General features: G+C 28.8%; 1 protein-coding gene across 1 annotated transcript in view; it reads right to left on the bottom strand.

Moving 5' to 3' along the window:
• Nucleotides 1-2059: 2059 nt before the first annotated feature.
• LOC129971756 (uncharacterized) overlaps nucleotides 2060-17579 on the bottom strand; it is a 39670-nt gene continuing 24150 nt past the window's right edge. The window contains exons 9-16 of the mRNA XM_056085731.1: nucleotides 15585-15873; nucleotides 13871-13995; nucleotides 12300-12409; nucleotides 11402-11703; nucleotides 8908-9026; nucleotides 5680-5935; nucleotides 4649-4836; nucleotides 2060-2324 (exon numbers count right to left, since the gene is read on the bottom strand). Of these exons, the coding sequence (XP_055941706.1) occupies nucleotides 2146-2324; nucleotides 4649-4836; nucleotides 5680-5935; nucleotides 8908-9026; nucleotides 11402-11703; nucleotides 12300-12409; nucleotides 13871-13995; nucleotides 15585-15873 (1568 nt within the window). The 3' untranslated portion in view covers nucleotides 2060-2145. The remainder of the gene's footprint in view (nucleotides 2325-4648; nucleotides 4837-5679; nucleotides 5936-8907; nucleotides 9027-11401; nucleotides 11704-12299; nucleotides 12410-13870; nucleotides 13996-15584; nucleotides 15874-17579) is intronic.

The following is a 17579-nucleotide window of genomic DNA, read 5'->3' as shown; positions in this document are numbered from 1 at the left end:
GTTCACCCCCGTAACGTGGATCGTGGTGTGCATTCCAGAAATCGGCCCCAAGTGCTTTAGCTAATATTTTTCTACATTACTATGAGGAAAAAATAATTAGACATAATTTAATATATGATTGGAGATATTTGATTATTTATTTTTGATAAATATGGATAATTTTATGGGAAGGGTTTTTTTTTTTTCCTTTTTATTTTTTCTATAGTTTTCCAAATTTAAGTATGTTGCTTTTTTTTAATTTTAACATGTTCCTTTGTGTAAATATCCTTCATTTTTATACAATAAGCAGTGAAAAGAAAATTTTATTGATGCCAAATCGACAATTTACAGTCAACAATGGAATGCCTGAATCTGTCTTATGAAATTGTGAAAAACATAAATCAGCCCCTTTCTATGCATTTGCTACCTACTTGCCGTCTTATAACTGACCGCGTGTAAACCCAGCATGATGAGTAGGCACTCTGACCAAATGTTGTAGGTGTTTTCAGAATTAAGCGCGGGAAAGTTGAATTTAGGTAAATATGACTGTTTGTAGGAATAAGTTTAGCTTTCTCTAAAAACTATTAGGAATATGTTTATATTCAACTGATATGCTCTTTATATCTTATTTATGTTTGTTTTTTTGGTTTTATAGTTTGATAATTCTCTTATGGTTTGGTTTGATTCGATTTAGTTGTGGTTTTACTGGAATTTAAATTTTGAAATGTTTTTGGCAATTAATTAATATTTTGTTTATTATTGTCTAATTTTAAGGTCGTTGATTTATTTATATTAATTCTTGTCTTCAAAAAACCGCAATTTCTTCAGATTTTCGGGTTACGAGGGGTCAGTATATGGACGTAAAAAAGACCCCTCGCTAAATTCATCCTTTTTTTAATCCATTTTATTCTTTTGTTTGCAATTTAAACGATATTTATTTCTAACTCTATTAAACTGGAACACTTTGTCTTCATAAATGCTTTTACAATCTATTTTATGTTGTTATGTTGTTACTTATGCACTTGTCATAGACAAGCCGGCTGGCAAAGTCAGTGATTTAAGCCGAGTTTGTGTGCAGTAGCTTCTGAGGGTAAAGGACCCTGAGCACCCGAGCGCAGAAGTCTGACTTCTAGCTCATACAAAGATGACACTCATATAATCGCTTACACAATCCCTTTATACAGGGAGACTCTTTCACACACCTCGCAGATAGAACACAGTGGGGAGAACAGCCGTGCACGAACTGAACGCCCAGATCACGGAGAAGATACGCTACCCCTAGGCCAGGAAGCCGGCATCTATTTTATTCAAAAGTATAACAATTTTATAGAGCTTTTTAAGAACTCAATTCCGAATATTTCACGAACCTTTAACCCTCTCATTCCTAGGAATGTTCGAATTCCCTAATTTCAATTTCAAACATAAGAACAATTTCTTACCCTCATAAAATGCCCAATGGCTTCCCATGTTCATTAAGAGTCTATATACAAAAGCAGATCACACTCAATTCATGACTATTAAATAAATTTATGCTCGGACACTCTTTGAGAGATTCTTTTCTCAAAAAATATGTCTGTCCATCTTGGAAAAATGTCTGTATTGAATATAACACATGCCACTGGTATTCGATCCATCACGCTACATTCAAGGCGGGAAAAAACTTCCCAAAGATATACGGACGTCTCGATGCCTGTCGTAATTTTGTTGCACGGGCGTTAAGAGCATTTCTGTATTGATAGAGATAGCTAACAAAAGAACTCTTCCTTAAATTTTCTTGTATTATTACACAATATGTACGTTTTGAATTTGATTTTAATGTATAGTGAAAAGAATCTTTGTCAATTGAGGCATTTTTAGATTTCTTTCGAACGATGGATCCTAATTTAATACATAACTACAATCCAGAAGGTGGCAATATATATACTAAAGAAAAATAAAATTCCTTATCCACAGTTCGCAACAGCCGATATCGGAAATTTGTGTTTTGGTTTTTTTTTTCTTGTATTTACGAATTTTTATTCAAAACATCGTACTAATAAAAACATTTTTATTATAAAAAGGCATAAATAAAATTAAATAACAATAATCTTAAAATATTTTACAGATTTTTTTAAAAAGCTTTGTGCAAATGTGCTAATGAAATGTTTTTGTCGAATATCACAGCTCTTAACTTTTTGGTACAAATTTCACAAGAAAATGGTCTGGTCTATACGTGATGTTTAGCTTAGCATTAAATGTGGGTTCCGTTCCTTCTGGGAAAACAATGTCAAAATTTTGCAAAAGAGAAGAGAAATACAGAAATATTTCCATATAAGCCATAGATTCTCCAGGACAAACTCTTTTACCTAGAGAAAATGGAAGAGATAATTATGAATTAGCTTTAAGTTAATGTTTTCATGAATAAATAAAAGTAAACCATGTAATCATAAATCTTAATCTTTAGGCTAAAGCTAGAAAAATTGTCGAATTCTTCTCATAAAATGGATATTGTGGAGTAGAAACTATTATTGCACAAATTTCACTTGATCAAATTCTAAATCCGAATGTCTCCAAAATATCAAGAAGTTATTTTCATTAATGCAATTAAACGAAGAGTCAATTCCTTTTTTATATAAATTTTATGAGTTACTGTACATTTCGATCTGCAGGATTAACATAAATGAATATCTAGATTTTAAAATTAATATTTTCAAAATTATTACATATCATATACATGTAATATATGATATGATTACATTACATTTACATGAAAATAAAGAAAAACGCACCAAATTTATTTTTAACATCTCTTAACAAGTGGAAGTTATCTGGACATGATGTAAATATGGTTATTTCCATTACTACGTGAGAACAATATAAATCTTATCTTTCAACAATATGGGGCTCCATCCTATCGGGTTTGGATGTTAGCCTTGGATTTTGGACATGCAGATAGCAGTAAATGTCTTTTCGTCACATTGCCATTAAGACTCGACATATTACCTAATGTGATTTTTTATGGGGCTACATCAAAGACCTAATTTATAATCTCCCGTTGCCGAAAAAAAATCAGTAAAATTAACCCTGTCACGTATACGTACAAGCAAGAAACGCATTCATTTCTCTGCCGACAAGCTGGCGTGCCAGGGCGTTTTCTCGTTCACCCCCCGACCGTCACACATTTGTGCCAGTGTCCTGAAACGTTTTAAAGACTATAACTTTTGGCACAAGATGGCAATGTATGTCCATATGGTTTCAGATACATGTAGATTTGAACTTTTACTCAAAATGAGATTAGCATGACTCACATACACGTGGTTTTTGATTATATAAGGGGAAAGAAATGCTTCCGAATGACATGTTTTATAACGGCTCTTGAAATTCGCACTTGGAATTTGTATATAGTAAGCAGGAGAGTTTTATTTTCGCTACAAGATTGGGTATTTCGGTTTGCAGTCCAGTTGTTAATGGATAATTAGATCTTGTAGACGAAATTTTTTTTCTCTTTTTACTGTTAGAAAGTCGAAAATGCTCAACTGAGCTTGAAATAACAGAAATGATGCAAAATATTTCAGATATTGATTCTGAGGCAGATTCGAATAGTAGTGATAATGGCACTATCATTATTATTAAACAACTCGTTGATATTTCGGTAATTTTATGGATTTAGGCTTAATAGCAAAAACTCCTCCGGTCCTGGACAGATACACGCGAAAGAGACTGCCGCCCTCAGGGATAAGTGCGTGTTTGTGCTTCCCGTCGCGAAAGGGTTAAAAAACGCACCAATGCTGCGTTAAGCTATACTGACAATGTAAAAATTGCGTGGAATGAACTTGAGTACAGATTCGATGCTCGTCGCGTTACGAAAGGTTCTCATTGTATCGTAATTGAAAAAAGTGATTATATTATGTGAAATTGATTATATTATCTGTAACAATTTCGGAAATAGGAAATTTTAATATCCAGCCATTCGTTTATGAGCCCATTGCAAAGAGACACAAACATAATTAAAGGTTATTTTTGACAATATTATCTAATTTTGCTCGTTGCTCATTATCAAAAAATCTTATAAAATTTCAAGAAAATTTACTAAAACATTATAGAGTCTGTAACAGAATTTGGGTTCTGATTCTTAAGAGTACCATCTGCCTCAAAAGAAGGACATCATGGGTGCATGGATGAAAAATAATTGGATAAGCAAAAGGATATTCGCTTCTCTTGAGGTTTCTAGTAATTATCTGGGATCAAACTACCACCATTCCGATGACGGAATCTTCCTGTTAGGGGAGCATTGGAGACTTGGCCACTGATGGTTCTACATTCAATTTTCGGATTATTGTCGCGAAGATTATCATTTGATTTATGTCGAATGCCTAAGAAAGGCAAGAGCAGCTTTTTCATGGTAAATAATAATGTTTTGACATGAGTATCTCAAGGTTTTTCATTATTCGGTGTTCTATTGGCCTAGAGGTCATTGCTGCCGCTGAATGAATAGCCTCAAATTTCAATTTTGAAAAAAGTAATGAGATTTTCTTTAAAACAACACCTTAATGCCTTGATTTAAAAAATTACTTAAAGCATCAAATTGTAAAAGATAATTATTACTTTGTTATGAAAAAAATTATATTTTATAAAAGGTTGTGTACATATGAAATTATTAATTAAGTGATTATATAATGTGAAAACTTACCTAAAGAAAACGGCATGAAGTGACTTGATTTTATAATAGATTTGCCATCCTCGCTTAGAAAACGTTCTGGCATAAATTTATCAGGTTCATTCCAGTATCGTGGATCGTGGTGTGCACTCCAGAAGTTGGCGTATACTATCGTTCCTTTAGGTATATCATATCCACCTACTGTAGTATCGGCCAAGGTACTATAAGAAAAGCATAGTAACAAGTTTTAAGTCAGAAAATTTAAGGATCTAAATTCACCATTGTATTTAACACTAGATTAACCATGAGTTGACATGTACCTATTTCTGTCAAAGGGGTCAAAATTAATTAAATTTAAAAAAATAATTTTAAGTAATAAATTAAATTAAATTAATTGACTTATCTATTTTGAAGTTAAAAGAGAAAAACTTTTTATATTTTCAATATATTTGTTGAGGTGCGATGTGATGAAAAGGCAGTTCCTCTGTGTTTATTTACAAAAAAATGTGTTTATTTTCTAATCTAGGTCTTCAACACAAAATATTGACTCACACATCTTCTTACTAACAACCTATAACAGTTTCTATCTGACGGATTTTCGGCTTCGTCTTCTTGCTTCTTATATACACTCATTTTAATAACACATACTTATTTCGGTATTTATACCTATATCTATGTACGTCTCTATCAAGCCGTTACATATTAAAATATGAATGTATGTATTCTCAACAATATTGATTCGAATGGTCGAAATGACTCCTTCGGTAAAAATAGGTATACTATATGCATTCCTCCGAAACTTAAAGAAAAAAAGATAATATTTACGATTATATGTCTTATAAAAGTAAATAAAAATTAATTAAAATATTCTCATAAAATACCGCAATAATTTTCTAGAAGAAAATTAACGAAATGTTTTCTCAGAAGTGTCAAATTGACCCCTTGACAAACCTAGTATTAAAGCAAGTATTAAAGTTCATTTATTGCTTTAATCAAAGTGGAACTTAAAAGAATGAAATATTCAAGTTGATTTCTGGACAGAAATCTTTTTCTAAAATACTTACTATCGCATGAGATTCAATGGAACTATCGTTTTCCATCTTAAAAGTTCTAATATCACAGCATGCGTGTACGGCATATTTCTCATATCCATATATTCTGGTGTCTTTTCGGAACCTATCACTTCCATTATCTCGCTCTGAACTTTCTTCTGAACATCCGGAAACGCCGCCATAATGTAAGTTATCCACAAAATGGAAGTTCGAACGGTGTCACTGCCAGGTACAAAAATATCTATGGCATTGCTCGTCAACATGGCTTCTAAAATTGCATACGCTTATAACTTACCTAAAAACAACAATAGATTTGACTCATTTAATGTTTTGCATAGATTTCCTTGCACCTGAACTATATATATATATATATATATATATATATATATATATATATATATATATATATATATATATATATATATATATATGTACAGGCTGTTGCCAAATTCGACCGACAAATACAGAAGAGTGATAGTAGGCATCAAGAGAATAAAAAATCACCATACATCAAAGAGTGGGAGAACTGTTGAAAACTGTAAAAAATTAATTAAAAAAATAACAAATGCTGTTTCAACTATGAATTTTTTTAAGTGAAAGCACATTCGTAAAAGCTTCTTTTCATGCTGATAACATGTGGATTTGGTGATCTAGGAGGTCGTAAAGTACTGAAAATGAAAAAATACTTTGGAACCCATATTTTCAAAAATATTAAGATTTGAAGAAAAATAAAAGCTTGAAAATGTGAGGAATTTTATATCCTATAATTTGATATAAGCATGTAGTGTGAGAATAGGGGAATTTTAAAGATATTCAAGAAAAACTAAAATGGGAACGTCTTTTGGAACCCCACGTTGTATGGTGATTCTTTATCCTCTTGATGCCTATTATCACCCCTCTGAATTTGTCGGTAAAATACGGCAACACCCTGTATATATATGTAATGATATCTCTAAATCTAAATGAAATCCTAATTAATTTCTTAATTTTTATCTTAATTTAGCCCATATTAACTTCATTCTAGAATGTTCTCTTATTTCCTGATCCAATTCCACCTTTTTTATTTAATTAATCTAATAGAAGCTCTGTAAAATTGTGGAAATTGACAAGTTCCCACACTCCGAATAAAGGGATAAAAACTTGTCGATCTAAAAAATTTTTTTAAAAGATCCCTATAATTCTCTTGCTAAATTGGCACGTGTAAACAAATCCCTATCAGAATCTCACAGTATATAATCATGGATAAATAATTCCCTCGCTTTTCTCATTTCGGTCTTGTGTAAATGGATGTACCTCGTCGTTCTTGCTTGTACATAAATTAGGATAGAATAAAGCGAAGTTTTTAAAATTACAAAAGTGTCGTCTCTCTTCGACTACGAAACTGCTCAAAAATATGTGCTTTACTTTATGTATATGTGTGTGTGCTTTTGTAATGATATTTCAAAATTTAATTTAAACTTAATTAATTTTCTAATTTTTAGCTTTATTTTACCCATATTAACTTCCTTCTAAAATGTTCTCTTATTTCCTGATGCAATTCCACCTTTTTTTTATTTAATTTGTACAACAGAAGCTCTGAAAAATTGCTGAAATCAACAAATTTTTATCAAAATTTGTCGATTTAAACAAATTCTTTTAAAGGATTCCTATAATTCGTTTACCTAAATCGACACGTGTAAAGAAATTCCTATCTTCCAATCTAGTAATATCTATTTATCTAATCTAATATATATATATATATGATCTTTCGATACTCATCTCAAGTGTAAATATGAGAGACAGTATGAAAGCAAACACCTTTTGTATTCTCCAGACAGAATATGAAATGATGTAAAACATCCTAGTTTCTATATGGATATATATACCAGCTTTAAAATTGTTCTCTTTAGGTGGCGTGTCACAATGGCGTAGCATAACGGGGAGGGGGGGGTGAAAACTGCAAAATTTCCCAATAAATAATAGTAATAATATCTGTAAACTGAACTAAAAATTTAAATATATATATCTCTCTGTTGCGCCTACAATTCAAACCGAATGAAATGACCGCAGATCTTTTCTTATTTAATACTAAGTTTACAAAGGGAACCCATTTTGAACCCCCTGAGGAAACTTTTCGTTAATTTTCTTCTAGAAAATTATTGTTATATTTTATGAGAATATTTTAATTAATGTTTACTTACATTTATAAGACATATAATCGCAAATATTATCTTTTTCTTTTTTTAGTTTCGGAGAAATGCATATAGTATACCTACTTTTACCGAAGGAGTCATTTTGACCATTTGAATCAATATTGTTGAAAATATATACATTTATATTTCAGTATGTAACGGCTTGATGGGGAGGCATATAGATATAGGTATAATTATAGAAATAAGTATGTGTTAGTAAAATGAGTGTATATAAGAAACAAGAGGACGAAGCCGAAAATCAGTCAGATAGAAACTGTTATAGGTTGTTAGTAAGAAGACGTGTGAGTCAATATTTTGTGTTGAAGACCTAGATTAGAAAATATACACTTTTTCAGTAAATAAACACAGAGGAATTGCCTTTTCATCACACCGCACCTCAACAAATATATTGAAAATATAAAAGTTTTTTCTACTTTAACTTTACAAAAGATAGGTCAATTTATATTTTTTCTAATTAAATACCGAAATTCGTCATTTTGTTGACCCATTTGATAGAAATAGGTATATACGAACTCATGGTAAACCTAGTGTTAATTTGAGACAAAACGGGAACCCGGAATTTTCTTTAAAAGCGTGTATTATCTCGTTCGCTTTAGCGACCGGCAACACCATCCGTACTAATAATAATAAATTCTAATCTGAATATTTAATATTACAATATTCCTCGTGAAACAAAATTCGACCCCGCATAGTCACAAATACCAGCGTTCAGAGAGGCAACTTTTTAGAATTGGTGTATTTAATCGCAAAGTACGGTCGTATACACCGTGAACATCTTGTAAGTTCTAAAATCAGAAATAAAATTTAATTTGTAATCAAAAATGCAAAACGAATTCACTGCAGTTTTGGGAGATAAAGTTCGCCCACATATCAGATATTAGAATCTTAGATATTTTACAATTTCGGATGATAATTAGTTTCTGTTTGAATATTTGAAAATAAAATATCTTATCTCATGAATAACAACATTCAAGATATGATTGATTCATCTAGTATTTAATAAAAAAGTGTACATTTATCAGAAAGAGTACTGTATTGTCATACTTACGGTGAAACGTAGTGTTCGGATCTTTCTCCTTTTGCAAATCAATTTCCAGTAGATATCTATCTATAAAGTCTCGAATGTTATTGGGATCCAGACTCTGTACGTGTTTATCTAATTCCTTCCTGTAAGGAAAATTAAATCTTTTTTAAATGATTTATATGAAACTAGGGGATAAAACTCCCCCCTCCCCCTCCTCGCTCCGCTTACTAACCCCTCAAAATCATGTTGCAGTTCTTATTTCGTTCTATCGCCTTAAAGTTATACAATTCTGCTAGTAATAAGGAAGCATAAATGCATTCATTACTAAAAGTAAATTTAAATTATTTCAAATTGTATGAATCGCTGACATTAATTTTTCATCAATTTCTAAAATTGAAATTTTCTAGTAACAGAGATAGATATCTTTGTAAATGTTAGAAACCAAAAATATATACAATTCTAAGATGTTTAAAAATAAAAATTGAATTTATTTCTTTATCCCTGGTTTGATAAATGAATTTCATCAAAATGGATCGAAATAATAATAACATCGAAATAATCGCCAAATACGGAAAATACTGATATGATTCATTTAGTCGTATCAATGAACTTTGATAAATGCATTGTATCGCAAAAACGATATATTTTTATCATATTATTATATTATATTTTATCATACTTTTATCATATTATTATTACACTTGAGAAATAATAATAAAACACTCGAATATGTTTCAAAGGGGACGCAATGAATTGGCGGCGAAAGTTGGCAATCCTACTGTAGTTTAATAACTTGTAAACTTACGTTTACGCTTCTCTTTATTTTACTCCATATTTTTTTCAATCATTCCGACTGAATCTTCTTGTGAAGGATTCTTCAAAACTTTTATTTGCTCTAATTTTTCGTTTTCAATGATTTCGACTTTAAAATTAAATTGCTAGATATACATTCATTTTTTGTACAATTTAACTTTGTCTCAGATTTTTCCGCCATGGTAGGTATGGAAACAATACGCTCATTTAGAAATTTATTGCTAAGTGAAGATTAATAAATTCGGCTTCATTAGAGATAATAGAGATAATTTTTATAATTAGTACTTTTAAAATCATCTCAAAAACGTTAAGGGAGGTCAGACGAAATGAAACAAATTATTTTACGCTAGAGCACATAACAGTAAATGCAAAAGGGGGCCTGAAGTGGTGAAAAAAAATTCACATATTTAATGAAATTTTTAAAAAATATCGTTTGCTATTGTAAATTTGTGTTGCATATTTTATCTGGAGTAGGTATCATTTTCTTTCTTTAATTCACTAACAAAGGGTCGGCTTCAAACCGATACCCTATTGCAACAAAAAAGTTTTTTAAAAACTTGTTTTTGTATATGTCTTTAAATTTTATTCATGATTTTAAAAACATCCTGTATAATGCTGACAACAATTGGAACCTTGATTATACTAATTGTAAAAAATATTTTGCTTTTGCTGCTGAGATATCGAGAACAAAAGAAGGCGAACCAGCAATTTCATTAAACTGTATTAGGTACAATATTCAAACCTTTACGGCCGTATGTCTACTGTCATCTACCAAAGCTGTTTGAGTCGTATGTCTTCTTTTCTTACAAAATCTTTTATTATCCCAAATCTTTTCTCAGCCCCCATAGGTTTTTTTTGTCGTTCCAGTCGCGTGCTTGCTCTCAACCATCACAGCAAATAACCTACTGATATACATTATACTAAATCAGCAAATTTCGGAGATATATAGAATTCGAAACAGTACAACTGCGTTGTATCTAGGAACAACTGAAATGTATCTAAGCATTTTCACTACTTAATTTTTTTAAAAATAATACTCAAAAATGATAAATGGAAGTTATTTACCATGAAATATAAAGTAGCGATTATGAATTTGATTTTGATTCTTTGAAGATTGACTTTGAACTAGAAAGTGATAACAGTTGTTTTTTAAATATCTATACTAGCAGTTCTGATAATGAACTTTTTCCAGTAAAGTGACGAGTGACGCGATTGGATATTTTATATAATAGTGAAATAGAAGAATAACAAATAAGAGAAATCTATAAATCCGACCAGCATGACATCTATATATGAATTGAATAGGATCGCAAAGGATTGAATTGAAATATATTTTTTTCTTTCAAAATTATAAAGAACCACAGTTTTAATTTCTTAATTGTAAATAGCAGCTCTTGTTAATGTTTCAGTTTCAATGTTAAAAATTTGGTACATCTGTTTCTCAAGGGCTGATACACTTTTATTATGTATATGATATGGAGTTGATATTGTTTGCAGTAATTATTTCTATTAACATCGAAAATCATTTTATTTGGATAATATATAAATATATATGCTATTCGCTTCGTCAATACATAAAAAAAAAATATTTTAACTTATCATTTTTATTATTTTAAAAATAATGGAAAATTATTCCTTTAATATAAACAGCACTAAAACATGACAGCTTTGGACTGAAATGAGCACTTCCATAATTTGACCTTACCTGAAAAATTTTCTGAAGTTATTATACGCTGTCAATGTCTTATCAACTTTCAGAAGCTTAGTAAAGAAAGGAATGCGTCTCATCCAGGGATACAATACATCCGGAGATGTCTGTGCAAATGATTCGATTGCTTTTTCTAAATTTTCATCCAAGAATTGGCGTTCTGGATCATCATATTCATATCTTTTCCCAAATACAAGAGCAGCAATATTGTTGGACATACTAGGAGTCAAAGGAGGTTTTACATCCATTGGTTTGCCATTGTGACTTTTCAGTACTTGCATGAAGTGCTTTATTTCCTCCTGCAAACAAATCATGATTTAGATTCTATACCAGAAAAAAATGCTTTTCAGTTAATACGTCACTAAGCTAATATGTTGTCATTAGTCGCCACCGAGTTAAAACAATTAACACCAAACATATATATAAATAATAGCCAAATATTGGCGCCAATTGTTGCTAAACACTAATTTGTAATAAAATATTGGTGATAATATAATATAAATAATAATCAAATATTGGCATCTGACCACGGCGCTGATTCTAGCAAGCACGATGTCAGTCATCGCCAAAATAAATAATGCGTTCTGGGGGATTATTAATAATCTGAGCTTATTCGTGCTGGTGTTGGGCTAACAGAAAAATGTTCCGTTTAGCATTTCAACTACTTTGTTCCTGTTGTACAATTTTCTGCTTAATAGATATTTAATATAAAAAGGAAGACAATTTTAAAGTGTTAAACTTATACAACAAAGTAATTGCCTTAATTACAAATGATTATATTTTTTTAAGCAATGATATCAAGAGAATGTTTGCAAATAACATAAAAGGAAATGAAAATGAGTTGAGAAAAGAAAAAAATTAAGATACTTTGATAAATAGCAACTTTATATTTTACCATTATGTCTTCTTCAATTTTAGTTTTTCCAAGTCCAAGATCCTTCATTGAATGCAAGACAAATTTTCGTTGCTCTTTCCAGTATTCAAAATTAGCACCAAAAAAGGCACCTGAAAAGAACTATAATTTTTAACATATTGTTCTGTACAATAAATTATTTATTTCACAATCAGTATAAGTAATACAGCCAAAGATTCCAAAGATTCTAGAGAAAATTAAGAGCCAATGCAGCATGTGTGCCAATTAAGAACTAGAGAAAAATATTGTACTTGTACAGCATCTGTATAGCTCGCAATATTATATTAATTTCTAGAAAGTATCTGGTATTTTTTAGAAAAGTTTTTAATTCAAATTTAATCTTTTGATTTTTTAAAGTTTTGTTTATAACTAATTTATAGACTGCTCTTTCACAATAATGCATTAAACATCATGGTCCATTACGATAGAAAAGGAAGCGATATTAATTTTTAAGTTTCGTGAGCTGAGATGAGTTAATGCTGTACTCTACTGACGCTTCTCTACTACTAACAGAAATGAATTTGTTTATGTATTGAAGCTCTACAAATCAGATGGTTTGACTTAGAGCTACCACACTTGGCACAAAAATACTTTAGATAGTAGGAATATGCATCTCGGAGCGCTTTCGTCAACTTTGAAATAAATAAAAATTTAGCTAGATTTTAGCGTTTTCCCGTAATTTCTTCCGAAAATATCTCAACACAAACATGATTTTACATCCTCTTAAAATTTAAAACATTATATTTTCATTAATTCTAATCTTTTCTGTCATACAGTTTTTTCAAAATCTATAAAAATTAAATCAATTTTTAAAAATATTTTAAGTACATTTTACTTTGATATATTTCATTGATTCAAATCATTTCCATTGTTGCTATTAATATTTCCTCCTGGCTTCTTTTTCTTTGTTAATTATAAAAATATGAAAATTTTGTTATACTTTAAATTTAAATGCAGGACCAAACAATTATGAATTTTTTTAAGTTACTAATATTACTGCATTTATAAATACTGCTGTAATATAATTATATTTATAAAGATATAGAGAAAAAAATTAGGAAAATGCATAGCACAATGGACAAAATGTTATAAGGCTATTATCATTAGAAGGCAACTTATTAAAATTTAAAAATATCTTGCTGGAGAAGTTAATAATATCAAGTTACACGAAGTATTTAATAGAAATCTTTAGCAATCATTAATTCCAATGAACCAACTGTTCACCAAAAGAGGATAACATTTTAATAATTCTCATTTTCACCTTTTTAAATTAGTTTGGAAATTTAATTAATCGAATTTTCTTGTTTACATATTTTCACAATTAAAAATAAAGAATTTTTGACAAATGTTTCAAAAAAATATGTTAAGTTGAAAAAAAATTAAATTTTTAAAATTTATCTAATATCTTTTGTAAACATCAGAGCTGTGGCTTAGTAACGAAAAATAAAATTCAACACTTTAAGGTGAAAGAACATAAAAATCAAAAAATATCTCATGAACATATGTACAATTTATTTTATAAGAACATATGTACAATGTAGAATGAAACTCACTTAGAGGGTTCACAAGCTCTAACACACTGACCGGAGGTTTTCCGAGGAATTCAGGTTTGTTCAATGCTTCTTTAATAGCCTCTGCTCCGTGTAAAACAACTATGTCTTGTGATCCTAAGCGTACACTACATAGCTGAAAAAATGTATTCTATATTTAATGAGGAATTTTGAAATTTTTAAAAATTTTTTTAAAAATTTGCTACTAGATGGCGCTACACTTAACAACTATATTTAATGTGGAATTTTGAAATTATCTTTTTAAAATGCACTACTAAATGACGCTACACTTAATTGGTATTTAATTGTTCCTATGACCTCGTGACAACAGAGCTCAGCTTCGAAAAGGCTGAGGCGTGCAAACTCGAACTTCAAAAGTCAACGTTATTGAAAATTTCAGAGTGCATTATAGCATAAAAATTCTTTTTGCGCAGTACTAAAATTTAAACATTACTTTGTTAATGGTATATTATAGCATTAAAAAGTTTTTGCCATAATTTTTAATTGATTAAATTTAATCAAAAAATATTTGTCGTATTACTAGTATTAGATTTATTTTCCGGGTAATTTCCTACGATAATAATAATTTCTTTATGATTTTCTAGAGAATATTTTATTGATTTTAATGAACTATTAAAAAGTTATTTTAAACAAAATTTACATATATGTTGATCAAGCTACTGTTTTTGTTTTAATCATAAATTATAGTATATGATCATTATTTTAAAAAGCATTTTTGGTCATTTTATTTAATGAATAAGAAATATTGAAGTGCGGTTTATCAATGAAAAAAATGCAATTGTATTAATAACTAATGTTGGTCAAAAAAACTCAATTTACTCAAAATTTTGCTCATATCCATTTATGGTGTAACTTTTAAGTAATCAATTACCTTTAATGGATTAAATGTCATTTCTTTTTTAAAAAAGATTCGAATCTATTGTCCGAAGCAGCGTAGTATGATAATTTTTAGTCTTAATTCTTTGATCTTTGATAATCAATAACTTTCATAGTTAACTTCTGCTGAAAAAAACATTTTAAAGAGATTCGAACTTCTAGTCCGAAACATTGCAAAATGATAACATTTGAAACTGGATTCTTCTGTTTTCATTTTAAAATTTAAGATTATTCGTTATCATTGCAGAATTATAACAGTTTAGACTATATTCTTCTATCTTCATTTAAAAACTTTACGATTAATCGTAGGAAAGATAACACTAACAAAAAAAAGTATTTAAAATCGTCGCGATCGTCTAAAATAATGAAAAATATTTTTGTGGAATATATTTCAATGTGCTTTCCAGAATTCATTAAAATTAGAGAAAAACTATACGGAAATCATTGAAAAGTTAATTTTTTATATATTAAAATATTTTTGTAATAATATGCTATGAAATTATTGAGAATAAACTCTCAATTTACAATCTAATTAAAATTTTGAAAAGCTTTTTTTTTTGTGAGTACTCTCCAAGAAATAATTACGGTCCTAGATCTCGTCTTAGAAACTTTTCAAACGACTTTAACATCATGCATGTCCTATCATAAAGACGCACTTACGGAAAATGTACGGATTATAAACCTATAAAGTCAAAACTCGTGCACATATTTTATACTGTTGTAGATAAAAACCATACATTATATTTTACTATCACTGGCGTTTTAAGTAATATCTAAAAGTTAAATTGAAAAAAGTTGATACAAGAATTTGCAAACAAACCTGAATACATCACCATATTTCTTCCCTAATTCAACAAAATCCAAATATAGGTCTTCTGTCAGGAACGGTGAATATCCTACAATTGGCAATCCAACAGGTCCTGGCGGAAAATTACTTCTGAGTTTTTTGATGAACATTGCAATGGCGTACGCCAAAAAGAAAACACTTGTTCCCAGTAAAATTTCATATCGAAACGATTTAATTAAAGGCAAGATATTTTCAACGGAACTTCTGAATGTAGGTACCAACGACTTGTACAAATTGTACATCTTGACTCTATGTGAAATTACTTATAGAAAGTATAAATTTAAATTTCGCTTCAGCTTTTTATAAGAATTTGGTAAATTGCTTAGTCATTTGTCTCCACAACAAATAAATTGCTTACTCATTAGTTTTTGAAAGAAACAAATATCACAAATCTTTTTCTTATCTTAAAGTTCATCAAACTGTAGATTGTATCCAATATCAGTAGTTTAATAAACTTTGATCTCAGGATCTTTTGGTATCATTTTGATATTACAATGATTTCCGTGAAGAATCAAAAAATTTTATGCCTTTTGAACGCATAAAAAATGTAACTAAAGTGAGAGAATTAGGAAAAAAAAACTTCTGACATTGCTACATTGCTCGCTCGTACTTTGTAATCATTGGGTTCATAAACATTTAATCATCATTTTGCAAGCTGTCACTTAATTATTTGCTTATTTTTGTGCTTTTAGTTTAATTTTGGCAATTTTAGTACTTGTTTAATAAAATAAATTTATCGTTCCATTTTTTTTCAATAAATTTTAACAAAAAAATTAAGTTCGAAATTAATTATTCTCATATTTTATTTGTTAATTACTCATATTTTATTAAATTACTTATTTATATTTTAATTACTCATATTTTATTAATTACTCATATTTTATTAAATTACTTATTTATATTTTAATTACTCATCTTTTATTAATTACTCATATTTTATTAATTACTCATATTTTATTAAATTACTTATTTATATTTTAATTACTCATATTTTATTAATTACTCATATTTTATTAAATTACTTATTTATATTTTAATTACTCATATTTTATTAATTACTCATATTTTATTAAATTACTTATTTATATTTTAATTACTCATATTTTATTAATTACTCATATTTTATTAAATTACTAATTTATATTTTAATTACTCATATTTTATTTGTTTCAAACTTTTTTTATATAAATTTTATAATTGATTTTCTACTCACTCCTTGATGTTTAGAGTCTTGAAAATTTGTATACTTGTTAATTCTCCATGAACAATATATTATTTTGATATTTTCAGAATTTAAGTTTCATTTAATTGTTAATTTAGTCGAATTTATATTTCTGAGAGATGTACCATATGACAGTGACTTTGAAAAAAATTATTACAAGATTATATAATATTTATTATCATAAATTTTACATTAAAACTCAAAAATAAGAAAAAAATGAAAATGGAAAAAAATGTACTCTTTTTAATGCAATAATAAAAGTGAGCTTTTTTTTAATTTGTTTTTATTAAGTTTATTTTTCAATGCATTTTGCTCCATTTTTTTATATTTATACTTATTCAAACAACTGCGATTGAAAAATAAAATGATTGTATAGTGTAGAGCTAAAATAAATCCGTATGTGGGAAGTTATTTTATACCTAATTTGTGTGAATAAAAGTACAGCATAATTTAAGAATACAAGCGTTATTAAATGCTATTTATTATTAATTTTATTAGCTAAAAATAAAACATTTTTTAATATCAAACATTTCTACCTCTACAACAGAGATGAATAATTTGTGCTGAAAATAAGTAGTGCTTGCATATGTTTTTGGATGTTTATTAATGAATCCTCCTTAAAGTTTTATCACTTATTATCACATATTAAGGTCTAATTTGTACGAATTTTACAAGTGAAATTTATATGCTTACTTGTAATATATATAATATTATTTATGTGTATAATAGTAGATGTATGATATAAT

The sequence above is a fragment of the Argiope bruennichi genome, chromosome 6, assembly GCF_947563725.1.
Source record: "Argiope bruennichi chromosome 6, qqArgBrue1.1, whole genome shotgun sequence".
Classification (NCBI taxonomy): Eukaryota; Metazoa; Arthropoda; class Arachnida; order Araneae; family Araneidae; genus Argiope; species Argiope bruennichi.
The sequence above is the reverse complement of the archived record's forward strand: the minus strand, read 5'-3'. Positions and strand labels throughout refer to the sequence as shown.